Source organism: Monodon monoceros, unplaced genomic scaffold (genome assembly GCF_005190385.1).
Source record: "Monodon monoceros isolate NGI ecotype Baffin Bay Population unplaced genomic scaffold, NGI_Narwhal_1 Super_Scaffold_21, whole genome shotgun sequence".
NCBI lineage: Eukaryota > Metazoa > Chordata > Mammalia > Artiodactyla > Monodontidae > Monodon > Monodon monoceros.
This window is the reverse complement of record NW_021703778.1, coordinates 16,277,513-16,301,031: the sequence shown is the minus strand read 5'-3', so window position 1 is coordinate 16,301,031 and position 23,519 is coordinate 16,277,513. Positions and strand designations below refer to the sequence as shown.

The 23,519-nt window shown below is 38.5% G+C and overlaps 1 protein-coding gene and 1 pseudogene across 25 annotated transcripts in view; one reads left to right on the top strand and one right to left on the bottom strand.

Moving 5' to 3' along the window:
* Window positions 1-23,519, bottom strand: part of CCDC7 (coiled-coil domain containing 7) — a 287,188-nt gene that overhangs the window by 127,958 nt on the left and 135,711 nt on the right. For all 25 annotated transcript variants that reach the window (XM_029236341.1, XM_029236344.1, XM_029236348.1 and 22 more), the window contains one exon: window positions 16,462-16,557. In XM_029236341.1, the coding sequence (XP_029092174.1) occupies window positions 16,462-16,557 (96 nt within the window). The remainder of the gene's footprint in view (window positions 1-16,461; window positions 16,558-23,519) is intronic.
* LOC114903505 lies at window positions 2,983-3,892 on the top strand (annotated as a pseudogene).

Genomic DNA, 23,519 nt, shown 5'->3' with positions numbered 1-23,519 from the left:
AGGGGGGCATGTGGAAAACCAGTGCCTAGCACCTTTACCAACCAAAAACAACTCATTGCCCTTATTGCTGAACTTAATGAAACAAAAGTTCTCCATGAGGTTATTTCTCCATTCATAAGCCCTTGCGCTCTGTGTGTAAGGCCTTGGGTGCCTAGAGACTCAATTGATTATCGCTGGCTCAATGCCACAGTACAGCTCCAGACACTGGCATCACATGGTCCTGTGACCTTCACAGAAGTTTACTGCTCAAGGTGAGTCACGTAAGTATGCAGCAACTGATATCACACGTGCCCTTTTTAACATTCCTGTTCACACAAATGGCCAGGATCAGTTTACCTTATGTGCAATGGGTTACAACATACCTCTAATGTCCTTCCACAAGCCCATGACCTAGAAAAAGCCCTGCTCCAAGATCGAGTACTAAAACTTCCACTATATTGATGACCTCCTCCACTGGAACCAGATAAGAGTACTACCCAACAGAGACTGGATTCTATGATGACCCACATGTGACAGCACAGCTGGGTCATTAATGTAAACAAGGTATAAAGATCTAATACCCAACTGAAATCCCTGGGGGCAAAGTGGAAAGGGGTTCACTGTCACTCCAAGCTCCAAGGAAACTAAGTTTTCCTTCTCCATCCCCCACCAAGATACAAAGGAGGCCAAGCTTTTTTCAAGCACTCCAAAGAGCCAAGCTTATTTCTATCTCTACCACAACAAACACAAAGGATACTCAGTGTAGGTGTGTGTATGAATATCTGTATATATATGTGCATATATATGTATACATATGTATATACAGGAGTTCAACTCCAGGCCAAAATCCTGCTTGATTTTGCAGGTCCAACCACAGACAATTACAAGGTCTCTACCTGAAAGTTCTCATGGGGGGATAGTTCTCACCCCACACCAAATTTGATGCATACCCAGTGAACTTTAGACACTGGAGGGAGTTTCAGTGGAGGACTAAGGCCCATCCATCCATACCATGCTCTTATGCATTCTGGATTCCTATACAGGTGCCTCCATCAGAGGCCTCCTTGTGAAAGGGGGAGGGGTCAGCTGATACACTGTGCTTTTCAGGTGCCTCTGTGTAGACCACTTTACTGGGGGAACCTAAAGGTACTTTCCTCAGTTACTACACAGTATTCAGGACTTTACACTCCTAGCCATCCTACATCAATATCCACAAGGTTCCTGAGGTCATAAAAGGGCAAGAGCCTTTTGTTTGGGGCTCCTTCAGATATGAGATAATCTTCCGCCAACCCCTACTCCCATCCGCACTGACATCTGACCCTTGCCTGGTTTGGTTCCACGGGGAAAATGAAACACTGGTGGAGCTGGGGCCCTTTCCTGTTTAGACTCTTGCTTATACTATTATAGGAAGTACATAAAAGCTTAATTGTTACTTTCAGTTTGGCTTGCTATCTTAATTGACCAAGTCAAAACAGGCAGCTTTCTCTGACAGATTGGCATAGAGAACAAAGTAGTCAATAAAGTAAAAAAACTCCTTTCTGGAAGGAGCACTTTGAGAGGTGCTAGTGAGACTCTCTCAGGGCATACTGCTGGATCATTTGCAAGAGTCAAAGGGTCCCACAGGGCACATCACCAGCCAGGCTAATGTGCCTCCAGAAATGCTAGTGGACACCATGGGGCTCTCCAGGAGAGTACCATCGTAACTTTACTCTCATTCTTCCAAGCCCTGGTGGAAATTACTGCAATTAAGGCCATGTTAGAGGAGCATAAGAATATTGTGAACCTACCCGATTACCAGCACCTAGTACCTCTATCTCCCAAAAATCTGCCTGGGAAAGAAAAAGGAAAAACTGCCCTCTTTACTGAGTTTAACGCAGCAAAAGGCTCCTTGAGACTATATCCCTATTCAATAATTCACTTGACTTGTGTACCTGATCTTGAGTTCACAGATACTCAATTGATTTTGGCTGTTCAATCAACAGGACAACCTTGGCATCAGTGGTATCTGACAGTGTGACTGTCGTAGTAACTTGTCCAGAGTGTGGGAACTTGTTATTCAGCAATGGATATCACAAACGCCCTTTTCAGTATCCCTCTGAATGGGAATGATTCCAGTCAGTTCATCTTTATGTGGAATGGGTACAATTCACCATTCAGATCCTTCCACAAGTCTATCTGAATTTCCTATCTGTCATCAATGTATCAAAGCCTGGAAAATCTCCAGATTTTCCAGAGGAGGGACTAGCCCTCTACTTTACTGATAATGTCATCCTATTGAGTCCAGAGAAGGGAGCTGGACAACAGCCCAACAAGGGCTGGACACCCTGCTGACACACAAGTGGCAACTTGCTGGGCCACTTTTACAGAAAACGTACAAGTACGCAAGTGAAATTCCTGGGCTTGACCTGGGTATGCAGTCTCATTGTCTCATTCCATGGGAAAAGACTGGCTTTGATACTCTCTGCTCCAGCAATTAAAAAGGAAGCCCAGGGACTGATGGAACTCTTCATCTACTTGCATTCTTAATGCCATCCATCTAAAGGGTTACAAGAAAGGTCATTTCCTTTCAGTGGGGCCACAGCAAGGAGGATGACCTGCAAGCCCTCCAACAAGCCACCTAGGCTACCCTTCCTTTTGGCCCCTCTGATCCATTTTGCCATTTGAGTTACAGATCTCAGCAACCATCTATTCACCAACTGGAGTTAAGGCAGAAGGACACTGCCACAGGTCAGAGGCATCTGTTGGGGTTTTTAATTCATCATCTCTAGGAACAGCTCGCTGAAAGGTACACACCCTTTAAGAGACAATTATTAGTCCATTACTGGGCTTCAGGGGATACTGAACACATGACCCACGACTGTGAAACAGTCTCAAGACAACAAATTCCGACCAAAAGTTATCAACAGTTTTGCTTTTGTACTCTAATTATCTTAGGGCATTCATACTTTACGTCAGTGCAAAATTTCTATAAGAACATGCCCAAATAGGATTCCTGGAGTGGAGATGTCCATGCTTGCTCCGCTGCCCCCACAGTTTTAGAGCGTACAGCATCATTTGAGGACGGCTCAGGAGCATGACAAGCGGGGACCCCCTGTGGTGGCTTATTACTGCCATTTGTATGCAATGCAAACAGGAATGAATGTTGATAGTAAAACTCCTGAATGTCGTACGTTTTCACCAAAGCTAATGGATCAGTTAGAAGCTCTTATGAAACAGCTGGGTGATAATGAAGCTGTTACTCAAGAAATAGTTGGCTCTGCCCATTTGGAGAATTATGCTTTGAAAATGTTTTTGTATGTAGATAATGAGGATCATGCTGGGTGATTTCACAAAAACATGATCAAGTTCTTCTACACTGAAAGTCTTTTAATAGATTTCAAAATAGCGGTTGGAGAACTCACTGATGAAAACGTCAAACACAGAAAGTATGCAAGGTGGAAAGCAACATATATTCATAATTTTTTAAAGAATGGAGAGACTCCTCAAGCAGGGCCTGGTGGGATTGAAGAAGATAATGATGTTGGAGAAAATGAAAATTCTGGAGCAACCTCTCTGCCCACTCAGCCCCTCAGCCGTCATCTTCAACTTATGACCCAAGCAACATGACATCAAGCAGCTTTACTGGAATACAAATTCCTCCCGGTGCCCACATTCCTGCTAATACCCCAGAAGAAGTTCCTCCCAGCACAGGTGTAACAAGTAACACTATCCAGCCTACTCCACAGACTATTCCGGCCATTGATCCTGCACTTTTCAGTACAGTTTCCCAGGGAGGTACCCAACTAACATCAGAGGACTTTGCTAGACCTCAGAAATACTGCAAATAACGCTGGCAGAGCTTTGCAGTATGAAGATGTCAGCAGTGCAGAATCCACAGAAGACCCTCAAGTTACTGACCACAGGCAGAGAATGAAGCCTTTGTAGAACAGATCCATGCATTTTTGGCTTAAAGAACTAACAGTCCATTACTCTATCTTCAGCCTATCAGAAGCACAGTTTTAAGGAAGACTTCAGTTCCACTGACTATAACAATAAAGTCTGTGTCTGTGTATCAGATTCCTGTTGAAGCTTTCATCAACAGCCTCGACCAATTTTCATTGTCCATTTAGTGGATCCAGTAATCTCTGGGTATACACAGGGCTGATACGAGCAAGATCCTAAAAATGTCCACTGAACCCTGCTTGTTCAAAAAATGAAAACACACTTCTATGAAATATACTGGGAATCAGCTTTGTATCTTAATCTAAATAAATTAAGGAATTTTTAAATCCATAATTTGGACATACAGACCATATTACTTTGCTATAAAATTCTAATTTAACTTTTAATAAAGATTACAAGAATATTCTAGATTAGAGGTCACATTTTGTTTTCCTTAGGACTTATGAAACAGATATGAACGTCCTAAATTGTTAGATGAATCTGAAAGAGATTATGTTTAAGTTTCAATTTATATTCATATTAATTATAGCTACATTCAAAGTTAAAATGTTCATGGAAAGAAATATAACAAGGTAAACAGGTAAATCAGTTTTAGATGTAAGAATAATGTTGGTTTCCCAATTGTTTTCCCTTATCCATTGGCGTTTAAGGTGAATTGGTATTTGCTTCATAGGCAGTTTGACTGCATGTATCAGAGAATGAAAACAAGACATTTGCAGTAATGCCTGGAAACTTGGTGCTTTGAGTTAAGGTTCTCCTCTGCTACTATGGAATGGATTCCATAGAGTGTATAGCTATGAATGATGCAGATTTTAAGAACATAGATTCTCAGTTGATAAGTTAATAAGTTTTGTGAGGAATTATGGACTTACTGTGTCACCTGCATTTGTGCTGTGTAAAAAATAAATACAAGGGTTCTTTTAACTAGTTCAAAAAAAATATGCCCAAATACATATTCACGAACCAAAGAAAAAGGATCTTCTGATGAGTACAATTTAAAATAATTTAAAGTCATCTATAATTATTAAACTTATTAATGAGACTTTCATCTCCAGAAGATTTTTGTTTCTCTGCATGCATTTCTGTTTCTGACTTTGAGTCATGATGCTTAAACATAAGATTTTCATCTGACACATGATCGTGAGCTACATAAAGAGATACATTTAGTGCATTAAACTGAAAAACAGGTCTATTGTGAAATCCCTATATATCAAATTTATACACATATTTAGCAGTATTTTCTTTCATTTTTATAAACATAAAATATAAGTAAATTACCATAATGCTAGACCTGACATAAAAATTGTGAGGAAAATTTTAATGTGTGTAAGACTCACTGTTTCTTAAATATTTGTTGGCATCAAATATATTTTATATTAGTCCCTACTTGTTTTAGATTATTATAACTTAGGTTAATATATACTCATAGACCAAATAATGAAAATGTATATGTAAAGGTTATTCATTACACATTTTTAATTGCAAAATACTCAAAAGCACCTAAATGTACTAGCATGTGAGACTGGTTGAAAAACAAGGTACATACTATAAATTAGGGTAACACAAATTATGGTGTATGATGTGGTACAAAGAGTTACACATAAAGCTATAAAAAGATACTTATAACCCAACTTGGAGAGATAGGTTAATTGTAGAAAAAATGAAAAGAGAAGGTATCAAGTATGCTATCTTTTAGGAAAGAAAAGAATGGGAAATGAAAAGAAAATATAAGATACTTACCTTTAGAAAAGGAAATACAGGAAAGATAAACCAGAAAACAATGTAGTTGGTCACCTAAAGTTGCATGCAGAATAGGACACAAGGACTACTGTTAAATCTAAACATGTCCCGGGCAGTGATGACATCCTTGATGCAACAAATGTTTCTCATATTTAATGAGAAAGTAGGTAGAGCCCTCAGGATTGCTTTGCCCAGTGACCCAAAGAAACCAAAGAGATCTGGATAGTTTGATTCCACCACAAAGAAAGTAATCTTGTTAAAATTATTTAAGGACAGAAGCACCTTTTCTGGTGTGTTACTGCAGAACCCCCTCTTTCAGAACATCTTCCATGACCACTTTGCCCAAGGAGGATGAAGAAGGAGGTAGGTGGGAGAAATGTCATGTACACCTGAGACCTTCTCCTTCCTTTACTAGCTATTATTTGTTCTTGGACTGGTTTGGTCCAATCATGGTGAGTTCTCTGACACTGGAAAACTTTTTTGGTCTACTCTTACGGCCACCTATAAGGGGCTCTGCAAGCCACCTGATAGTTCCTTGATTTGACAATGAGAAGTAAGAAAAGTAAATGATGAGATTGTTTACCAGACTCAGGTTTAAGTTCATTCTTGCCACTCTCACTGGTCACCTGTCTCAATTAAACCTCCTTATAAGGTGATGTCAGTTGGTTCATGGCACAATCCATGTGTGAAATGAAAAATTTCCAAGCAAAGAAAAAGCAGCTACTGGCAAGACACTAACTTTTCACTAGTAGTCACAGTGATGTAAAAATGGTAATTGGGTACTTACTCCTGGATCATTGGGTTAAGGTCTTTCCCAAAGACATCTATGGGTCTTGTTACCCAACAATGGGTCTCAAGGAGGAGACTGATAGACTCTCCTTCAGATACTTGTGACTAGATAATGGCCACTGGGGGCACAACAGAGTCCACATACTGACAACTCCTATGACTAATATAAATAATATTCCTTCCAACCCTCCCAGTGAATCTTGACCTGAAATCTCTCTACTTTTATCCAAACCTCTTAACTTTAAAAATAAACAAGACTATGAGTTAGGCCAAGGTCCCTATGTCCTCACTGGGAACATGAGGACGTTTGCCAAGGTCACAGTTCAATGGGGAGGTGAGGAAGAATTTCATTCCCTGGTCCTTTTGTGCCAAGATGAGGGAAAACTATATATATATATATATATATATGTGTATGTATATTTATATAGTCTAAGTGTGCGTCCTTAACACCCCATCCTTATCCCCAAGCCATGATCATAAATACTACAACTGAGGCCATTTCAGTGGCTCTGGTAGTGTGTTAGGTAGTCTGAACCTAACAGTCTATCAGTACCTAGTCCCTCTGACTACCAAAGCAACTCCCTAGAGGATGAAAAGAGACAGCTTCCTCATTACTGAGCTTAATGAAGCAAAAATTCTCCGTAAGACTATTTCTCCATTCAGTAGCCCCATCTGGCCTGTGGATTAGGCTTCAGGTGTATGGAGATTCAATTGATTATTAGAGGCTCAATGCAGTCACGCAGCTTGAGCACTACTAGTGTTACCTGAAATTATGACAGCCATAAAGGCTGTGGCCCAAGCTGAGGCAAGTACAAAGCAACTGACATTACAAATGTCTCTTTCAGAATCCCTGTCCACAGGGATGATCAGGATCAGTCTGCCATACGTGTCATGGGTTGCAACGTACCTTTAATGTCCTTCCATAAGGCCATGACCTGGAAAAAGTCCCACTCCCACATGGAGCCCTAGCCTCCCCCTATATTAACAATAACCTCCACTAGGCCTAGGCAAGGGAATTACCCAACAAACACAGAAAGCATGTGGACTTACATGTGAGTTAAGTCTGGGCCATTAATATAGGAAAAGTACCAGGACCTAGTACCCAAGTGAAATCTCTGGGAGTAAACTGAGGAGAGGCAGTATGTGTCATTCCATAGGAGACAACTGCCAAGCTTTAGTTCCTCTAAGCCCCCACAAACACAAAGGAGGCCCAAAGATTGGTGGAACTTTTCAGCTACTAGTACTTTGACATTCACCATGTGGTCATCTTGATGGCATTTTTGGTCTCTACCTTTGAGTAGGACATGGCAACAGGATGTCCTAGAGGCCCTCCAACAGGTTTCTGACTCTGTCCATCCCCTTGGCTCCTCTGATACACATTTGTGTTTGAGTTACAGATCTCAGCAACCTCTCAGTTTGCTGATTAGAGCCTATGGCAGAAGGACACTGCCAGAGGCGCCCATTAGGCTTTTGGTATCATAGTCACCTGGAGTCAGATGAAAGGTACAAACCCTTTAAGCGACTACTATTGGCCTGTTATAAGGCCTTGGTGAATAATTAGTATATGATCCATGGCCATGAAACAGTCTTATGACTAGAAATACCAACCAAAAGTTATGAATATTTTGGCCTTTAATCTCTAGTTATCTTGGGGTATTCACACTTGAAGTCTAAGTGTAAAACTGCTATAAAATATATGCTTAAATACTGATTCATGAACCAAAGAAAAATATCTTCTGATCACTTTAATTTAAAATAATTTAGGGAGTGACATCAGCAAAACGGCAGGGTAAGAGATTGCAGTCCCGTAGCCCATGGAAACACTGATTTAACAATTCATGGATGAAATACATTTATGAGAGCTTCAGAGTCCACTCAAGAAGTTCCAGCATGCTGGTGGAACATAACATCCTAGATAGCTGCATTAAAAAGGGTAAGAAGAACAGTTTTGCTTTACCTAAGTCACCCCTCCACCAAGTCAGCACAGCTCAACACAGAGAGAGATTCCCTCACCCACAATTTTTCCCATGGGAGAAAGAGAGAGGGAAGTGAGCATAAGGCTCTCAAAGCCTTTCAGGGTGCTGCCTGAGAGGCCCACTTCTATCTCACCTTAATCAGAGCACCGAAGGAATCAACATAGCTGGATTGTCTGTGGGCAGCTAGAAAAAAGACCTCAAATAAAAAACCTAACTTTACACCTCAAGGAACTTGAAAGAGAAAAATAAACTAAACTCAAAGTTATCAGAAGGAAGGAAATAATAAAGGTTAGAGCAGGAATAAATGAAACAGAAAACAGAAAAATTTTCTAAAATTTTAGCCCATTCATGAATGGGCTAATCCCACTCATGAGGGCTCCATCCTCATGACCTAAGCACCTCCCCACTCCTAATACAATTACATTAGACATTAGGATTTTAACACATGAATTATGGGGGGGACACAAACATTCACTGATAGAAACTTCCAAATTCATTTTATGAGGCCAGCATTACCTAGATACCAAAGCCAAACAAAGACACCACGAGAAAATGACAAGCCAATATCCCTGATGAACTCAGATGCAAAAATTCTCAACAAACTACTAGCAAACAATTCAACAGCACATTATAAAGATCATACACCATGACCAAATGGTATTTACTCTACTCAGGCAAGGATGGTCTAACATCAGTCAATGTGACACATACACCACATTACAGAGCAAGGGATAAATATTACATGATCATCTCAACAGGTGCAGAAAAAAAATCTGAAAATATTCAATACTTTTTCATGATAAAAACTCCCATAAATTAGGGATAAAAGGAATTTACCTCAACCCAATAAAGGCTATATGTAGAAAATCCTGAAGACTCCACCAAAAAGCTGTTAGAACTACTAAGTGAATTCAGTAAAGGTGCAACATACAAAAATCAATATAAAAAAATAAAAAATCAATTGCATTTCTATACACTAACAACAAACTATGAGAAAGAGAAAATAAGAAAATAATCCCATTTACAATGACATCAAAAAGAAAAAAATAAATTTGACAAAGGAGATAAAGTATTCATATACTGAAACTATAAAATACTGATGACAGAAATTAAAGAAGACAAAAATAATGCAAAGATATTCCATGCTCGTGAACTGGAAGAATTAATATTTTTAAAATGTCCACACCACCCAAAGCAAGCTATGGATTAAATGCAATCCTTATTAAATTTCCAATGGCATTTTTCACAGATATAGAACAAAAAAATCCTAAAATTTGTATGGACTCACAAAAGATCCTTTATAGTCAAAGAAATCTTGAGAAAAAAGTACAAAGGTGGAGGCATCATACTTCCTGATTTCAAACTACAGCTGACCCTTGAACAACATGGGGGTTAGGGGCACTGACCTCCCTTCCCACCTACACAGTCAAAAATCCACACAGAATTTTACAGTTGGCCCTCTATATCCATGGCTCTGCATCCACAGATTCAACCAACCACAGATTATGTTGTACCATAGCATGTATTTACTGAAAAAATTCTGTGTATAAGTAGACTCATGCAGTTCAAATCTGTGTTGTTCAAGGGTCAGTTGTGTATTACAAAGCTATTGTAATCAAAACAGTACAGTATTGCCATAAAAATGGACATATAAATCAATGGAAGAGAACAGAGATTCCAGAAATAAACCTACACATATACGGTCAATTAATTTATGACAAATCAGCCAAGAATACAGAGTGAAGAAAGGACAGTCTATTCAATAAATGATGTTGGGAAAACTGGACAGCTACATGCAAAAGAATGACACTGGACCACTATCTTACACACACAAATCAATGCAAAATCAACTAAAGACTTGAATGTAAGACCAGAAACCATAACACTCCTAGAAGAAAACATAAGCGGTAAGCTCCCTGACATTATCAGTCTTGGTGAAGACTTTTTGGATTTGACACCAAAAGTGAGACTGCATCAAACTAAAAAGCTTCTGCACGGCAAAGGAAAATATCAACAAAATGAAAGGCAACCTATAGAATGGAAGAAAGTATTTGCAAATCGTGTATCTGACAAAGGGTTAATATCCAAAATAAAGAAATAACTCATACAACTCAAAAGCAGAAAAAAAATCTGATTAAGAAATGGATAGAGGATTTGAAAGGACATGTTTCATTACAGGTGGCCTACAGGTACATGAAAAGGTTCTCAACATTATTAATCGTCAGGAAAATGCATATCAAAACCACAATGAGATACCACTCCATAGCTGTTAGAATGGCTGTTATCAAAAAGACAGGAAATAAGTGTTGGTGAGAATGTGGAGAAAAGGGAGCCCTTGTGCACTGTTGGTGGGAAGGGAATTTGGTGCAGCCACTGTGGAAAACATTATGGGAGGTTCCTCAAAAAAGTAAAAATAGAACTACCTTACAATCCAGCAATTCCACTTCTGGGTATTTTTCTAAAGGAAATGAAAACACTAACTTGAAAAGATATCTAAACCCCTATGTTCACTGCAGCATTATTTATAATAATAATATAATAGCCAAAACATGGAAACAACCTAAGTGTCCATGGACAGATGAATGGATAAAGAAAATGTAGTATACATATATACAAAGGAATATTATTTAGCCATAAAAAAGAAGGAAATCTTGCCATTTGGGACAACATGGATGCATTTTGAGGGTACTATACTGAGTGAAGTAAGTCAGTGAAAGAAAGACAAATACTGTATGATCTCAATTATATGTGGAATTAAAACAAAAACAAAACCAATATCAAAACTCATAGAACAGATTGGTGGTTGCCAAAAGCAGGGGGTAGAGGGTGGGTGAATGGGTGAAGGTGGTCAAAAGGTACAAACCTGCAGTTATAAAATAAATAAGTACTGGAGATAAAATGTACAGCATGGTGACTACAGTTAATACTGCATTGCATATTTGAAAGTTCCTAAGAGAGTAGATCTTACAAATTCTCATCACAAGAAAAAAAAATTTAACTATATGTGGTGATAGATGATAACTAAACTTATTGTGATATTTTTTGTAATATATACATATCTCGAGTCAGTATGTTGTACATATGAAACTAATGTTATGTGTCAATTATGTATGAACAGAAAAGTTAAATTACAAAGGATAAGAAAAGGAACTAAAACTGAAACTAAATTTAAAGAACTGAATCTACTGAAGGAAATAAGAAAGCACTAATGCAAGTAAATCATCAATATAGTATTTGACGTACACCCTCACTCCTCGGCAAAAGAGTAGAGGGGTGAACTGTAAACAAATCACAAAATCTTTTTCCTCTTTTTCAACTGTAAGTTGTTTATTGAAGAATTTATTTTTTTAATTTATTTTATTGAAGTACAGTTGATTTACAATGTTGTGTTAATTTCTGCTGTATAGCAAATTGATTCAGTTATATATGTATATATATATTTCATATTCTTTTCCATTATGGTTTATCACAGGATACTGAATATAGTTCCCTGTGCTATACAGTAGGACCTTGTTGTTTATCCATCCTATATATAATAGTTTGCATCTGCTAATCCCAAACTCCCAATCCATCCCACCCCCACCCTCCACTCCCTTGGCAACCACAAATCTGTTCTCTATGTTTGCAAATCACAGAATCCTTTTAGTAGATTTGTTTTTCTAGGGTTCTACATTCTGAAATAATTTTAGAAGCATTATAAGGTAGAGCAAATGAGTAAATGTACTGATGTTGATCAGAGTCAGATTCACACTGTGGAAGAAAAGATATACACACCGGAAATAGAGAAAGATAAGAACAAGTCTTGAGGGGAGAGAATGAAATTGAAAGTGTCTTTGAGAAACCATGATTTCTAAATATGTCTGTGAATATGCATATACACATATATGTGCACGTTTATGTATGTAAGCATACGTGAAGATGACTATATGGATATGTATATCCATATATGTATATCATGTGTACCTGTATGTGGACATGCATATGTATTACACTGAGGCACTGACAACATGCCAAAATCTTCTGCGTGATCTGTCAGGCCCAACCTTAGACAATTACAAAGGCTTGATCTGGCAGCTGTCATGGGGGAAATCTTCATACTCCACACTAGACTCTGAGACATAGCCAGTGCACTGCAGACACTGGAATTAGTGCAGTCATGGACTAAGGCCATATCTGCATTCTTAGTCTGAGTGCCTCAATTCTGAAGCATTCTTATGTGGGGAGGACTCAGCTGAGACCCTGTACATAGACCACCTTTTCATTGGACCTTGTAGGCCTTTTTATTATCTCTGACTCTGTTTTCAGTACTTTTGCACTCCTCCTAGACCTCCCACTTCCATCTCCTCTCAGATCTATAGAACAGCAAGAACCTTTTGTTTGGAGCTCCTTTGGTTGTGAGATGATCTCCCCCTACCCCAGCCCTGTCAGCACTGATGTATCTGACCCTCATCCAATGATGTTCTGTGGGGGAAAATGGAATATTGGTATGGCTGGGAACCTTTCCTGTTTAGACTCTTATACTATTACAGTAAGTGAATAAATGCTTAAATTTACTTTCAATTTACTTGCTGTCTTACTTGACCAACTCAAAAACTGGCAGCTCGCTCCCTGACAAGTTAGCACAGTGAGCAATGTGGTCAATGAAGCACAATTCCTTTCTGGAAGGTGAGTACTAGTGAGTACTAGTGAGTACTCAGGGCTCTCTAAGGGGGCACTACTGAGTCATTTGTTAGGGTCTGAGGTTCCCACAGGGCACATGACCATTCAGGCCAACGTGTCTCAGGAACTGCCGACAGATTGTGTGACATGCTTAGGAGAGTGTTATTTTATTGTTTACATGATCCTTCTTTTTTTTTTTTTTGCGGGACGCGGGCCTCTCACTGTTGTGGCCTCTGCCGTTGCGGAGCACAGGCTCCGGACGCGCAGGCTCAGAGGCCATGGCTCACAGCCCCATGATCCTTCTATTTTAATAGTCCTGTTTTGCTGGCCAAGATGCCCAGTGGGTGGGTCAAATTAAACATCAAACAGGGATTTTGACAAAACTGGGGAAGCAATTCCTTGGCTACTTACAGTTTCATCAATAATGGGATCAGGGCTTCCCTGGTGGCGCAGTGGTTGAGAGTCCGCCTGTCGATGCAGGGGACGCGGGTTCGTGCCCCGGTCCAGGAGGATCCCACATGCCGCAGAGTGGCTGGGCCTGTGAGCCATGGCCGCTGAGCCTGTGTGTCCGGAGGCTGTGCTCCGCAGTGGGAGAGGCCGCGACGGTGGGAGGCCCGAGTACCGCAAAAAAAAAAAAAATAATAATAATAATGGGATCAAAAGTTGTTGGTGACCCTGCATGCTGAGTTGCACTCAATGACTACTGTTAGATCTAACGCTCCTGGAACTTATGTTCAGCCTTTGCTATAGTGGTTACTGCAATTCATGATTTAATGAAAAGGAATGTAGAGTGCTGAGGATCACTTTACCCAGTGACCTGAAGAGACCTTATAGACATGGGTCGTTCATCTTCACATTTAAAGGAGTATCTTGTTAAAGAAGTAATCACGTAACCTTGCCGGGTTGCTAATACAGAAACATTTCTTGGAGAACCTTGACAATGGCCACACTGCACAAGGAGGTGGAATAAAGGAGTATGAAAAAATACAGACATCCAAGACTCTCTTTCCTCAGCTGGGTACTGTTTTGGATCTGACAGATGGCTCATCCTTGCCTTTGTAAAACACGTTTTAACCATACGTGAAAAGGCAATAGTGACTCCATGAGCCACCCTGGTGGTGCCTAAGACATACAATGAGGGAATGAGGACAGCAGATGAGATTGTTTTTTTTTTTATTTACCAGATTCAGGTTCCTAGGTTCATTTGTGCCACTATTGCTGGACATCAAGCTCGATAAACATCCTAATAAGGTCAGGGCAATTGGTCTACGACACAATCTGGACCTTAACTGACAAATTTCTGGACAAGTAATAGTGAATAATGCCAAGATAGCAATGACTGACCAGAAGAGAGAATGATGTAAAAATGGTAGTCTAGTAACCACCCCGGACCATCTGGGCAAAGGCCTTAAAGAGATCAAAGGGTGTGTTACCCCCAAAACAGGGTCTCAAAGGAGTAGATTGATGGGATATTTACCAAGGACCCGAAGGCCAGGTAGTGGGATAAGGGAAGCCCAACAGGCCACTACTGTGGCCTATGACTAACACAGGTGCTATGTTTCTGCTTTTCCCAGTGATCCTTGCCATGAATCAAAATGCTCTGCCAACTTTTACCAAGACTTTACGGCTTTCAAGATAAACAAGACTATGGGTTAGGCCGGGCCCCATATATCCAGTGGGAATGTGAGGACTTATGATAAAGTTAGAGTTCAATGGAGATGTGCAGAATTGCATTCCCAAGCCTGTGGGACATGGGTGCATAGGTGACTGTGATCACCACAACCCCTGACACCAGGATGAGGAGGACACTGATAATGCCGAGGTGGTACTCCACGGCCACCACCAATGGGAAACTTACCCAGGCCCCACAACAGTGTACCCACTCAGGCCACCTCAAAACTCCATTGTTATAGCCCCCACTGTTGAATGCATTATTGGTATAGAAGTACTGTTTACATGAACCCCTACCTGCATTCACCCCAAACCCTGAGAGAAAATACCACTTTAGCAAGACAAGTGGAAGACTGTGAAACTACTCAACTACCAGAATCTAGTACTTTGTTCCTCAAAAACAAATGCGTGAAGAAGAAAAGTAAATAACTGTCCTTATTGATGAGCTTAATGAAGCAAAAATTCTCCCTGAGACTGTTTCTTCATTCAGTAGCTCAGTGGACCTGGGCATATGCCCTTGTGTGTGTAGAGACTCCAGTGATAATTGGCAGCTCAGTGATGTAGTCCCCAGGCACTAGTTATATCTGATATTGTGACTGTCATGGAAGCTACTGTCCATAGTGAGAGAATTTGGTATTCTGTAATAGACAGTGCAAATACCCTACGCAGTATCTCTGTCCACATGGATGATTAGGATCAGTTCGTCATATGGGGAATAGATTGCAATGCCTCACTAATGTCCTTCCATAAAGCTTCATAAATTCCCCAACTATCTTTCACCAAACAGTCTTGACCTAGAAATGTCCTACACCCTGAGGGAGCACTAGCCTTCCAGTCTATTGATGACATCATCCAAATAGGTCCATACAAGGGCACCACTTAACAAGAACTAGACGTCCTACAGACCAATATGTAGCAACATGGCTGGACCATTATTACAGATAAGACATAGTTACCCAGTACCTAACTGAAATCACTGGGCAAAATCTGTGAGGGGCACAACATCTCATTCCAAAGGAGAAGACTGCCAAGCTTTGACACACTCTACTTGAACAACTGAAAATGAGGCCCAGCTATTGGTGGGACTATTTGGATATTTGCACTCTCATAGTCCCCATGTGTGGTTCTTGATGGCATCCATTACATCCATTACTATTAGATTACTTCAAAGGCCACTCTTTTCAGTGGGGCCACAACCAAGAGGACGCACTTGAGGCCCTCCACCAGGCCTCTCAGGCTATCCTTCCCTTGGGGCCCTCTGATCCTCATTTGCTGTTAGAGTTACAGCTCTCAGCAACATCTCTGTTCACCAAGTACAGTCTGTGGTAGAAGGCTACTACCATAGGTCACAGACAGACACCCTTTGGAGTTTTGGACCTATAATAATCTTCCAGTCTGCTGAAAGGTATGCATCTTTTGTGAGAAAATTATTGGCCTATGATTGAGCCTTGGTGTCTGAGTATATGACCTATGACTGTGAAATAATATTACAACCAGAAATACCAATGTAAGTTATGAATACTTCGACTTTTGCTCTCTAATTTTCTTAGGGTATTTACAACTAACATCAAAGAAACTATAAATGTTGCATAAAATATAATCTCAGATGCATATTCATGAACCAAAGAAAAATATTTTCTACTGAGTTTAATTAAAATAATTTAAAGTTATCTGTAATTATTATACTACTTAAGGTATATTTTACCTTTGAATGTTCTCTGTGTATTTACTTGCATTTGTGCTTTTGATATTGAGTCTTGATCCTCATAGAGAAGATTTCCATCTGGTACTTCAAACTGAGCTACATAAAGAGAAGCATATAATCAAATAAATAGAAAAACAGATCTATTGTGAACCCCTAACTTTCAAATTTATAACAAATGTACAGCATAAATTCTTCTCAATTTTATAGACTTATAAGTAGATTACCATAATGCTAGATCTAATATGAAAAGAGAAGAGTTTTAATGGGTATACATTGAAACTGTCTCATTATTTCATTAATAATCCTAGGCATCACATGTGCTTTCTATCATTCTCTATATTTCCTACGTAGGACTTTTATACTTAAGTTAAAACTTAATTATAGGATAAAATATCAGGAAGATGGAGGACTAGGAAGTTCCAGACCCTCATTACCCTATGGAGACACTAAGTTAATAACAATATACAGACCAAAATATCATTATGAGAACTCTAGAAACCAGTTAAGAAGCTGCATCATCCAAGTGAATTACTAACCAAGAAAAACTGTACCAAAGAGGGTAGGAAGGGTCATGGCATTTTGCCCAGCTTAGTTAGCCCCACCATCTCCCTGGCAGAGTGTGCCACAGTGTGCCACAGTCACAAGGAAGTCTCGCAATTTCCAGATCCTCCATTGGGATGAAAAGAGTGAAACTTGCATCCAACTTTCTGGCATGTCTAGGCACTGTCTGACTCATTGGTTGCTGTCTTGCCTGATCTGGAAAGCTGATGGGGACAGTTCCATAGTTAGATACCAGGTTGGAGACTGCTGAAAACAAAGGCAAGTGCTGTCACACATTAGAGCTGCAGGGGTTATGAAGTTCTGCAAATGATGGAGGAGCAAGAGATTACAGGTAGAGGAATACAATAGAAACCAAAACAAAAATCTCCTGAGAAGAAACAGGAGAGATCCTCTTAGGGAAATTAGGAGAGTAAAAAAAAGTCATATAGGGCTTCCCTGGTGGCGCAGTGGTTGAGAGTCCACCTGCTGATGCAGGGGACACGGGTTTGTGCCCCAGTCCAGGAAGATCCCACATGCCGCGGAGCGGCTGGGCCCATGAGCCATGGCCACTGAGCCTGTGCGTCCGGAGCCTGTGCTCCGCAACGGGAGAGGCCACAACAGTGAGAGGCCCGCGTATCACAAAAAAAAAATAAAATAAAAAAAAAAAAGTCATATATACTAGAATAAAAGTACACACAAGCCCAGAGAAGATACATCCCCAGTGAAGGTTTGAGAAGTATCAGAACCTCCATGTCAGGCTGATTAGTCAAGGTGTTCCCCTGTATCTGAAAAGACTGAGAGAGACAGCTATGTTTTCAAATTCCCAAATCTCAACAAAATATGACAAAGCATACAAAGAAACATGGAAACATGTCCCAATTATGGGAAGAAAATAAAGTTCCAGAAACCAACCCTAAAAAACCACAGGTCTGTGAATTACCTCACAAGGAATTTTAACAACTGCCTTAAAGATTCTCAATGAGCTGAAAGAAATATAAACTAAATGAATCAGGACAATGAAGCATGAACAAAATTAGAATATCAACAAAGATATAGAAACTATAAAAAAAAAACCTCTGGTGCTGAGCAATATAATAACTGAATTGAAAAATTCACTAAAGGGGTTCACCATCAGACTTGATCAGGCAGAAAAAAAAATCAGCAAACTGGGAGACAGGTCATGTGAAATCATTGTATCTGAGGAGCAAAAAGAAAAAAGAATTAAGAAAAGTGTAGAGAACATGAAGGATTTATGGGACCCTATCAGGTGGACCAAGATATGCATTATGAAAGTCCCAGAAGAGAAGAGAGAAAAAAGGGAGCAGAGAGTTTATTTGAAGAAATGACAAAATTTACCAAATTTTAAAAAGAAATGGATATACAAATTCAATAAGCTTTATAAACTCCAACTAGGAAAAACCCAAAGAGACCAACACCGAAACACAATGTAGTCAAACTGTCAGAAGTCAAGGAAAAAGAGAAAATCTTAAAAGAGGCAAGAGAAATACAATTTGTCATGTGCAAGGGAGCCTCTATAAGATTATAAATGAATTTCTCAGAAACCTTGAAGGCCATAAGACAGTGGGATGATACTTTCAGAGTGCCAAAAGAAAAAAACTGTCAACCAAGCATACGATATTTGGCAAAACTGTCCTTCAAAACTGAAGGGGAAATTAAGACTTTCACAGATAAACAAAAGCTGGCGGAGTTCATACCACTAGACCTGCTCTGCCAGAAATACTAAAGGAAGTCTTTCAAGTTGAAATGAAAGGATATTAGATGGCATCATGAAGCTGTATGATAATATAAAGGTTTTGGTTAAGATAAATATATGGACAAATGTAGAAACGTATATTACTGAAATTTTGAGGCACAACTTCCCTTTTAATTCTTATATAGAATTAGGAGAAAAAGCATAAAATAACTATAAATCTATGTTAATGGGCACACAGTATACAAAGATGTAATTTGTGACACCAATAAATAAAGTGAGGGGAAAGAGCTTTAAAGGAGTACAGTTTAGTGACTGAAGTATGTATGTGTTTGAAGTTAACTTGTTACTGGTATAAAATATATTATTGTAACCATAACGAAAACATTTATAGACTATTCATGTTATGGATACATGTTTGTATCTCCCAAAATTCATATGTTGAAGCCCTAACCTCCAATGTGATGGTTTTGGAGATGGGGGGAGGGAAGTAATTAAGGTTAAATGACATCATAAGGGTAAGACCCTGATCTGATGTGATTGTTTCCCTAATAAAAAGAGACACCAGAGCTTTCACTCTCTCTCTCTCTCTCTCTCTCTCTCTCCATTTGCACACAAAGAAGAGGTCATGTGGGTACACAATAGATGGTGGACACTTATGAGCCAAGAAAAGACATCTCAGAATGAAATCTAACTTACCGGCACCTAGATTTTGGACTTCACCTACAGAACTGTAATAAATAATTTTCTGTTGTTTTTTTTTTAAAGTGACCCTGTCTATGGCTTTCAGTTATGGCAGCCTGAGAAGACTAATACACAAAAGGAAATGAGAAGAGAATTAAAGCATGCCACTGCCAAAAAAAATCAGTGAAAGACAAAGGAAGAAAGTAAAATAGGAAATGAGGAGCAAAAAATTATGAGACATACAGGAAATAATTAACAAAATGGCAAAAGTAAGTCCTTTCCTAACCAACTGTATGCCAACTAATTGGATAACCTAGAGAAATGGATAAATTCTTAGAAACACACAACCTACCAATGTAAGTGGGTTAAAGTCCCTGGACACAGAGTAGCTGTACAGATAAAAAATAAGACCCACCTATAATGCTGTCTACAAGAGATTCACTTAGGTCTAAGGACATATATAGACTGAAAGTGAAAGGATGGGAACAGATACCCCATGCAAATGATAACCAAAAGAGAATAGTGATGGCTATACTATAATATCAGACAGAAGAGACTTTAGTCAAAACCTGTTAAAGAGACAAAGTAAGACATTATATGATAATAAAAAGGTCAATTCTCCAGGAATATGTAACATTATAAATATAAACATTATAGTGTTCATATATGTAAACATATATTCATCAGAAATGAGAACTCCTAAATACATGAAGAAAACATTAACCAGATTGAATGGAGAAATAGACCATAAAACAAAAATTGTAGGAGACTTCAATACCTCATTTTCAATAATGGAAAGAACAACCAGAAAAAAGATCAATAAGAAAATTAGAGGATTTGAACAACACTATAGGCCAATTGGACATTATAGATATATGCAAAAAAACCTCCACCTAACAACATCAGAATACATTTTTCTCAAGTACACATGGAACATTCTCCAGGATACTGTTATTACGCAAAATAACTTTTCTGATCACAATGGAAAGAAACTAGAAATTAATAGTAGCAGAAACACTTGAAAATCCACAAATATGTGGGAAGTATAAAAATATATTCTCAAAAAGAACAATGGGTGAAGTAGAAATTGCGAGAGAAATTAGAAATTATCTTGAGACAAATGAAAATGAAAACACAACATAACAAAATATATGCAATGCAATGAAAGCAGTGCTAAGAGGGAAATTTATAGCTATGAATGCTTACATTAAAAAAGAAGAAATATTTCAAATAAACAACCTAACTTTACAACTCAAGGAACTAGAAAAAGAAGATAAAACTATACCCAAAGATAGCAGAAGGAAGGAAATAATAAAGATTAGAGCAGAGGTAAGTGAAACAGAGAAGAGAAAAACAATAAAGAAAATGAATAAAACCAGGAGTTGGTTTTTTGAAAAGACCAACAAAATTGAAAACATTTAGTTAGATAGCTAAGAAAAAAGGGAAAAGACTCAAATAATTAAATAAGAAATGAAAGAAGAGGCATTACAACCAATGCCATAGGAATAAAAATTATTATAAGAGAACATTATGAACTGTATGCCAACTATCTGAAGTACCTAGAAAAAAATGAATTCTAAGAAACACAACCTACTAACTGAATCATGAATAAACAGAATATCTGAAAGAACAGTAACTAGTAGATTAAATCAGTAATCAAAAACCTCCCGACAGACAGAAACTCAGGACCAGACAGCTTCACTGCAGAATGCTACCAAACATTAACAACAACAACAACAAAATTAACACTAGTCCTCATCAAACTCATCCAAAAAAATGAATAGGAAAACTTTTAAACTCATTCTATGAGCCAGTATTAACCTGATACCAAAGTCAGACAAAGGGATTATATGAAAGGAAAATTACAGGCCAGTATACCTGATGAACACAGATGCAAAACTCAACAATATACTAGCAAACAGAATTCAAGAGCTCATTAAAAGGATTAAATACCACATCCAAGTGGGATTTATTCCTGGAATGCAAGGTTGATTTAATACATGAAAATCAATTAATGTGACACATCACATTAATAGCATGAAGGAATAAAAAAACACACATGACCATCTCAACTGATACAGAAAATTAAACATCCTTTTATGATTAAACAAAACACTCAACAAACTAAGATTAAAAGCAAAATACCCACATATAATAAAGACTATATAAGCAAAGCCCACAGCTAACATCACACTCAGTGGTGAAAAACTAAAAACTTCCTTTGAGATCAAAAATAAGGCAAGGATGCCCACTCTCACCACTTCTATTCAACATAGTACTAGAAGTCCTAACAACAGCAACTGGGCAAAAAAAGAAATACAAGATATAAAAATTAGAAAGGAAGAAGTAAAATTATCTGTTCATAGATAAAATGTCCTTATACATAGAAAACCCTAAAGATTCACACATGCATACACACACAAAAAAACCCCAGGAGAATTAATAAATGAATTCAGCAAAGTTTCAGGGTACAAAATCAACATGTAAAAATCAGTTACATTTTTACAAACTATTAACGTACAATATGAAAAGTAAACTATGAAAACAATTCATCAAAAATAATAAAATATGTAGGAATAAACTTAACCAAGGAGGCAAAATGCATGTACACTGAAAACTATAAAACACTGCTGAAATCAACCTACCTAAGGAGGCAAAAGACCTGTGCATGCAAAACTATAAAGTACTGATGAAAGAAATCAAAGATGATACAGATGGAGAGATATACCATGTTCTTGGATTGGAAGAATCAATATTGTGCAAATGACTATACTACACAAAGCAATCTACAGATTCAATGCAATCCCTATCAAATTACCAATGGCATTTTTCACAGAACTAGAACAAAAAATTTTGCAATTTGTATGGAAACACAAAAGACCCCAAATAGCCAAAGCAATCTTGAGAAAGAAAAACAGAGCCAGAAAAAAAAGGAACAGTAAAAAAGTAAAAATAAAACGGAGCCAGAGAAATCAGGCTCCTTGTCTTCAGACTACACTACAAAGCCACCGTAATCAAGACAGCATGGTACTGGCAAAAAAACATAAATATAGATCAATGGAATAGGATAGAAAGCCCAGAGATAAACCCATGCACCTATGGTCACCTAACCTATGACAAAGGAGGCAAGAATACACAATGGAGAAAAGACAGCCTCTTCAATAAGTCATGCTCGGAAAACGGACAGCTACATGTGAAAGAATGAAATTAGAACACCATAACACAAAAATAAACTCAAAATGGATTAAAGACCTAAATGTAAGGCCATACACTATAAAACTCTTAGAGGAAAACATAGGCAGAACATTCTTTGACATAAATCACAGTGAGATCTTTTTTGACCCACCTCCTAGAGAAATGGAAATAAAAACAAAAATAAACAAATGGGACCTAATTAAACTTAAAACCTTTGCACAGCAAAGGAATCCATAAGCAAGATGAAAAGACAACACTCAGAATGGGAAAAGATACTTGTAAATGAAGCAACTGACAAAGGATTAATCTCCAAAATATACAATCAGCTTATGCAGCTCAATATCAAAAAAACGACCCGATCAAAAAATGGAGACCTAAATAGACATTTCTCCAAAAAAGACATATAAATGCCCAACAAACAAATGAAAAGATGCTCAACATCACTAATTATTAGAGAAATGCAAATCAAAACTACAATGAGGTATCACCTCACATTGGGCAGAATGGCCATCATCAAAAAAATCTACAAACAGTAAATGCTGAAGAGAGTGTGGAGAAAACGGAACCCTCTTGCATTGTTGGTGGGAATGTAAATTGATACAGCCATGATGGAGAAAAGTATGGAGGTTCCTTAAAAGACTAAAAATATAACTACCATATGACCCAGCAATCCCACTACTGGGCGTATACCCAGAGAAAAACAAAATTCAGAAAGCTATATGCACCCCAATGTTCAATGCAGCACTACTGACGATAGCCACAACACGGAAGTGAAGCCAGAAAGAGAAAAACAAATATCGTATATTAACGCATATATGTGGAATCTAGAAAAATGGTAGAGACGATCTTATTTGCAAAGTAGAAACAGAGACACAGACTCGCGAACAAACGTATGGATACCAAGGGGGAATGGAAGGGGATGGGATGA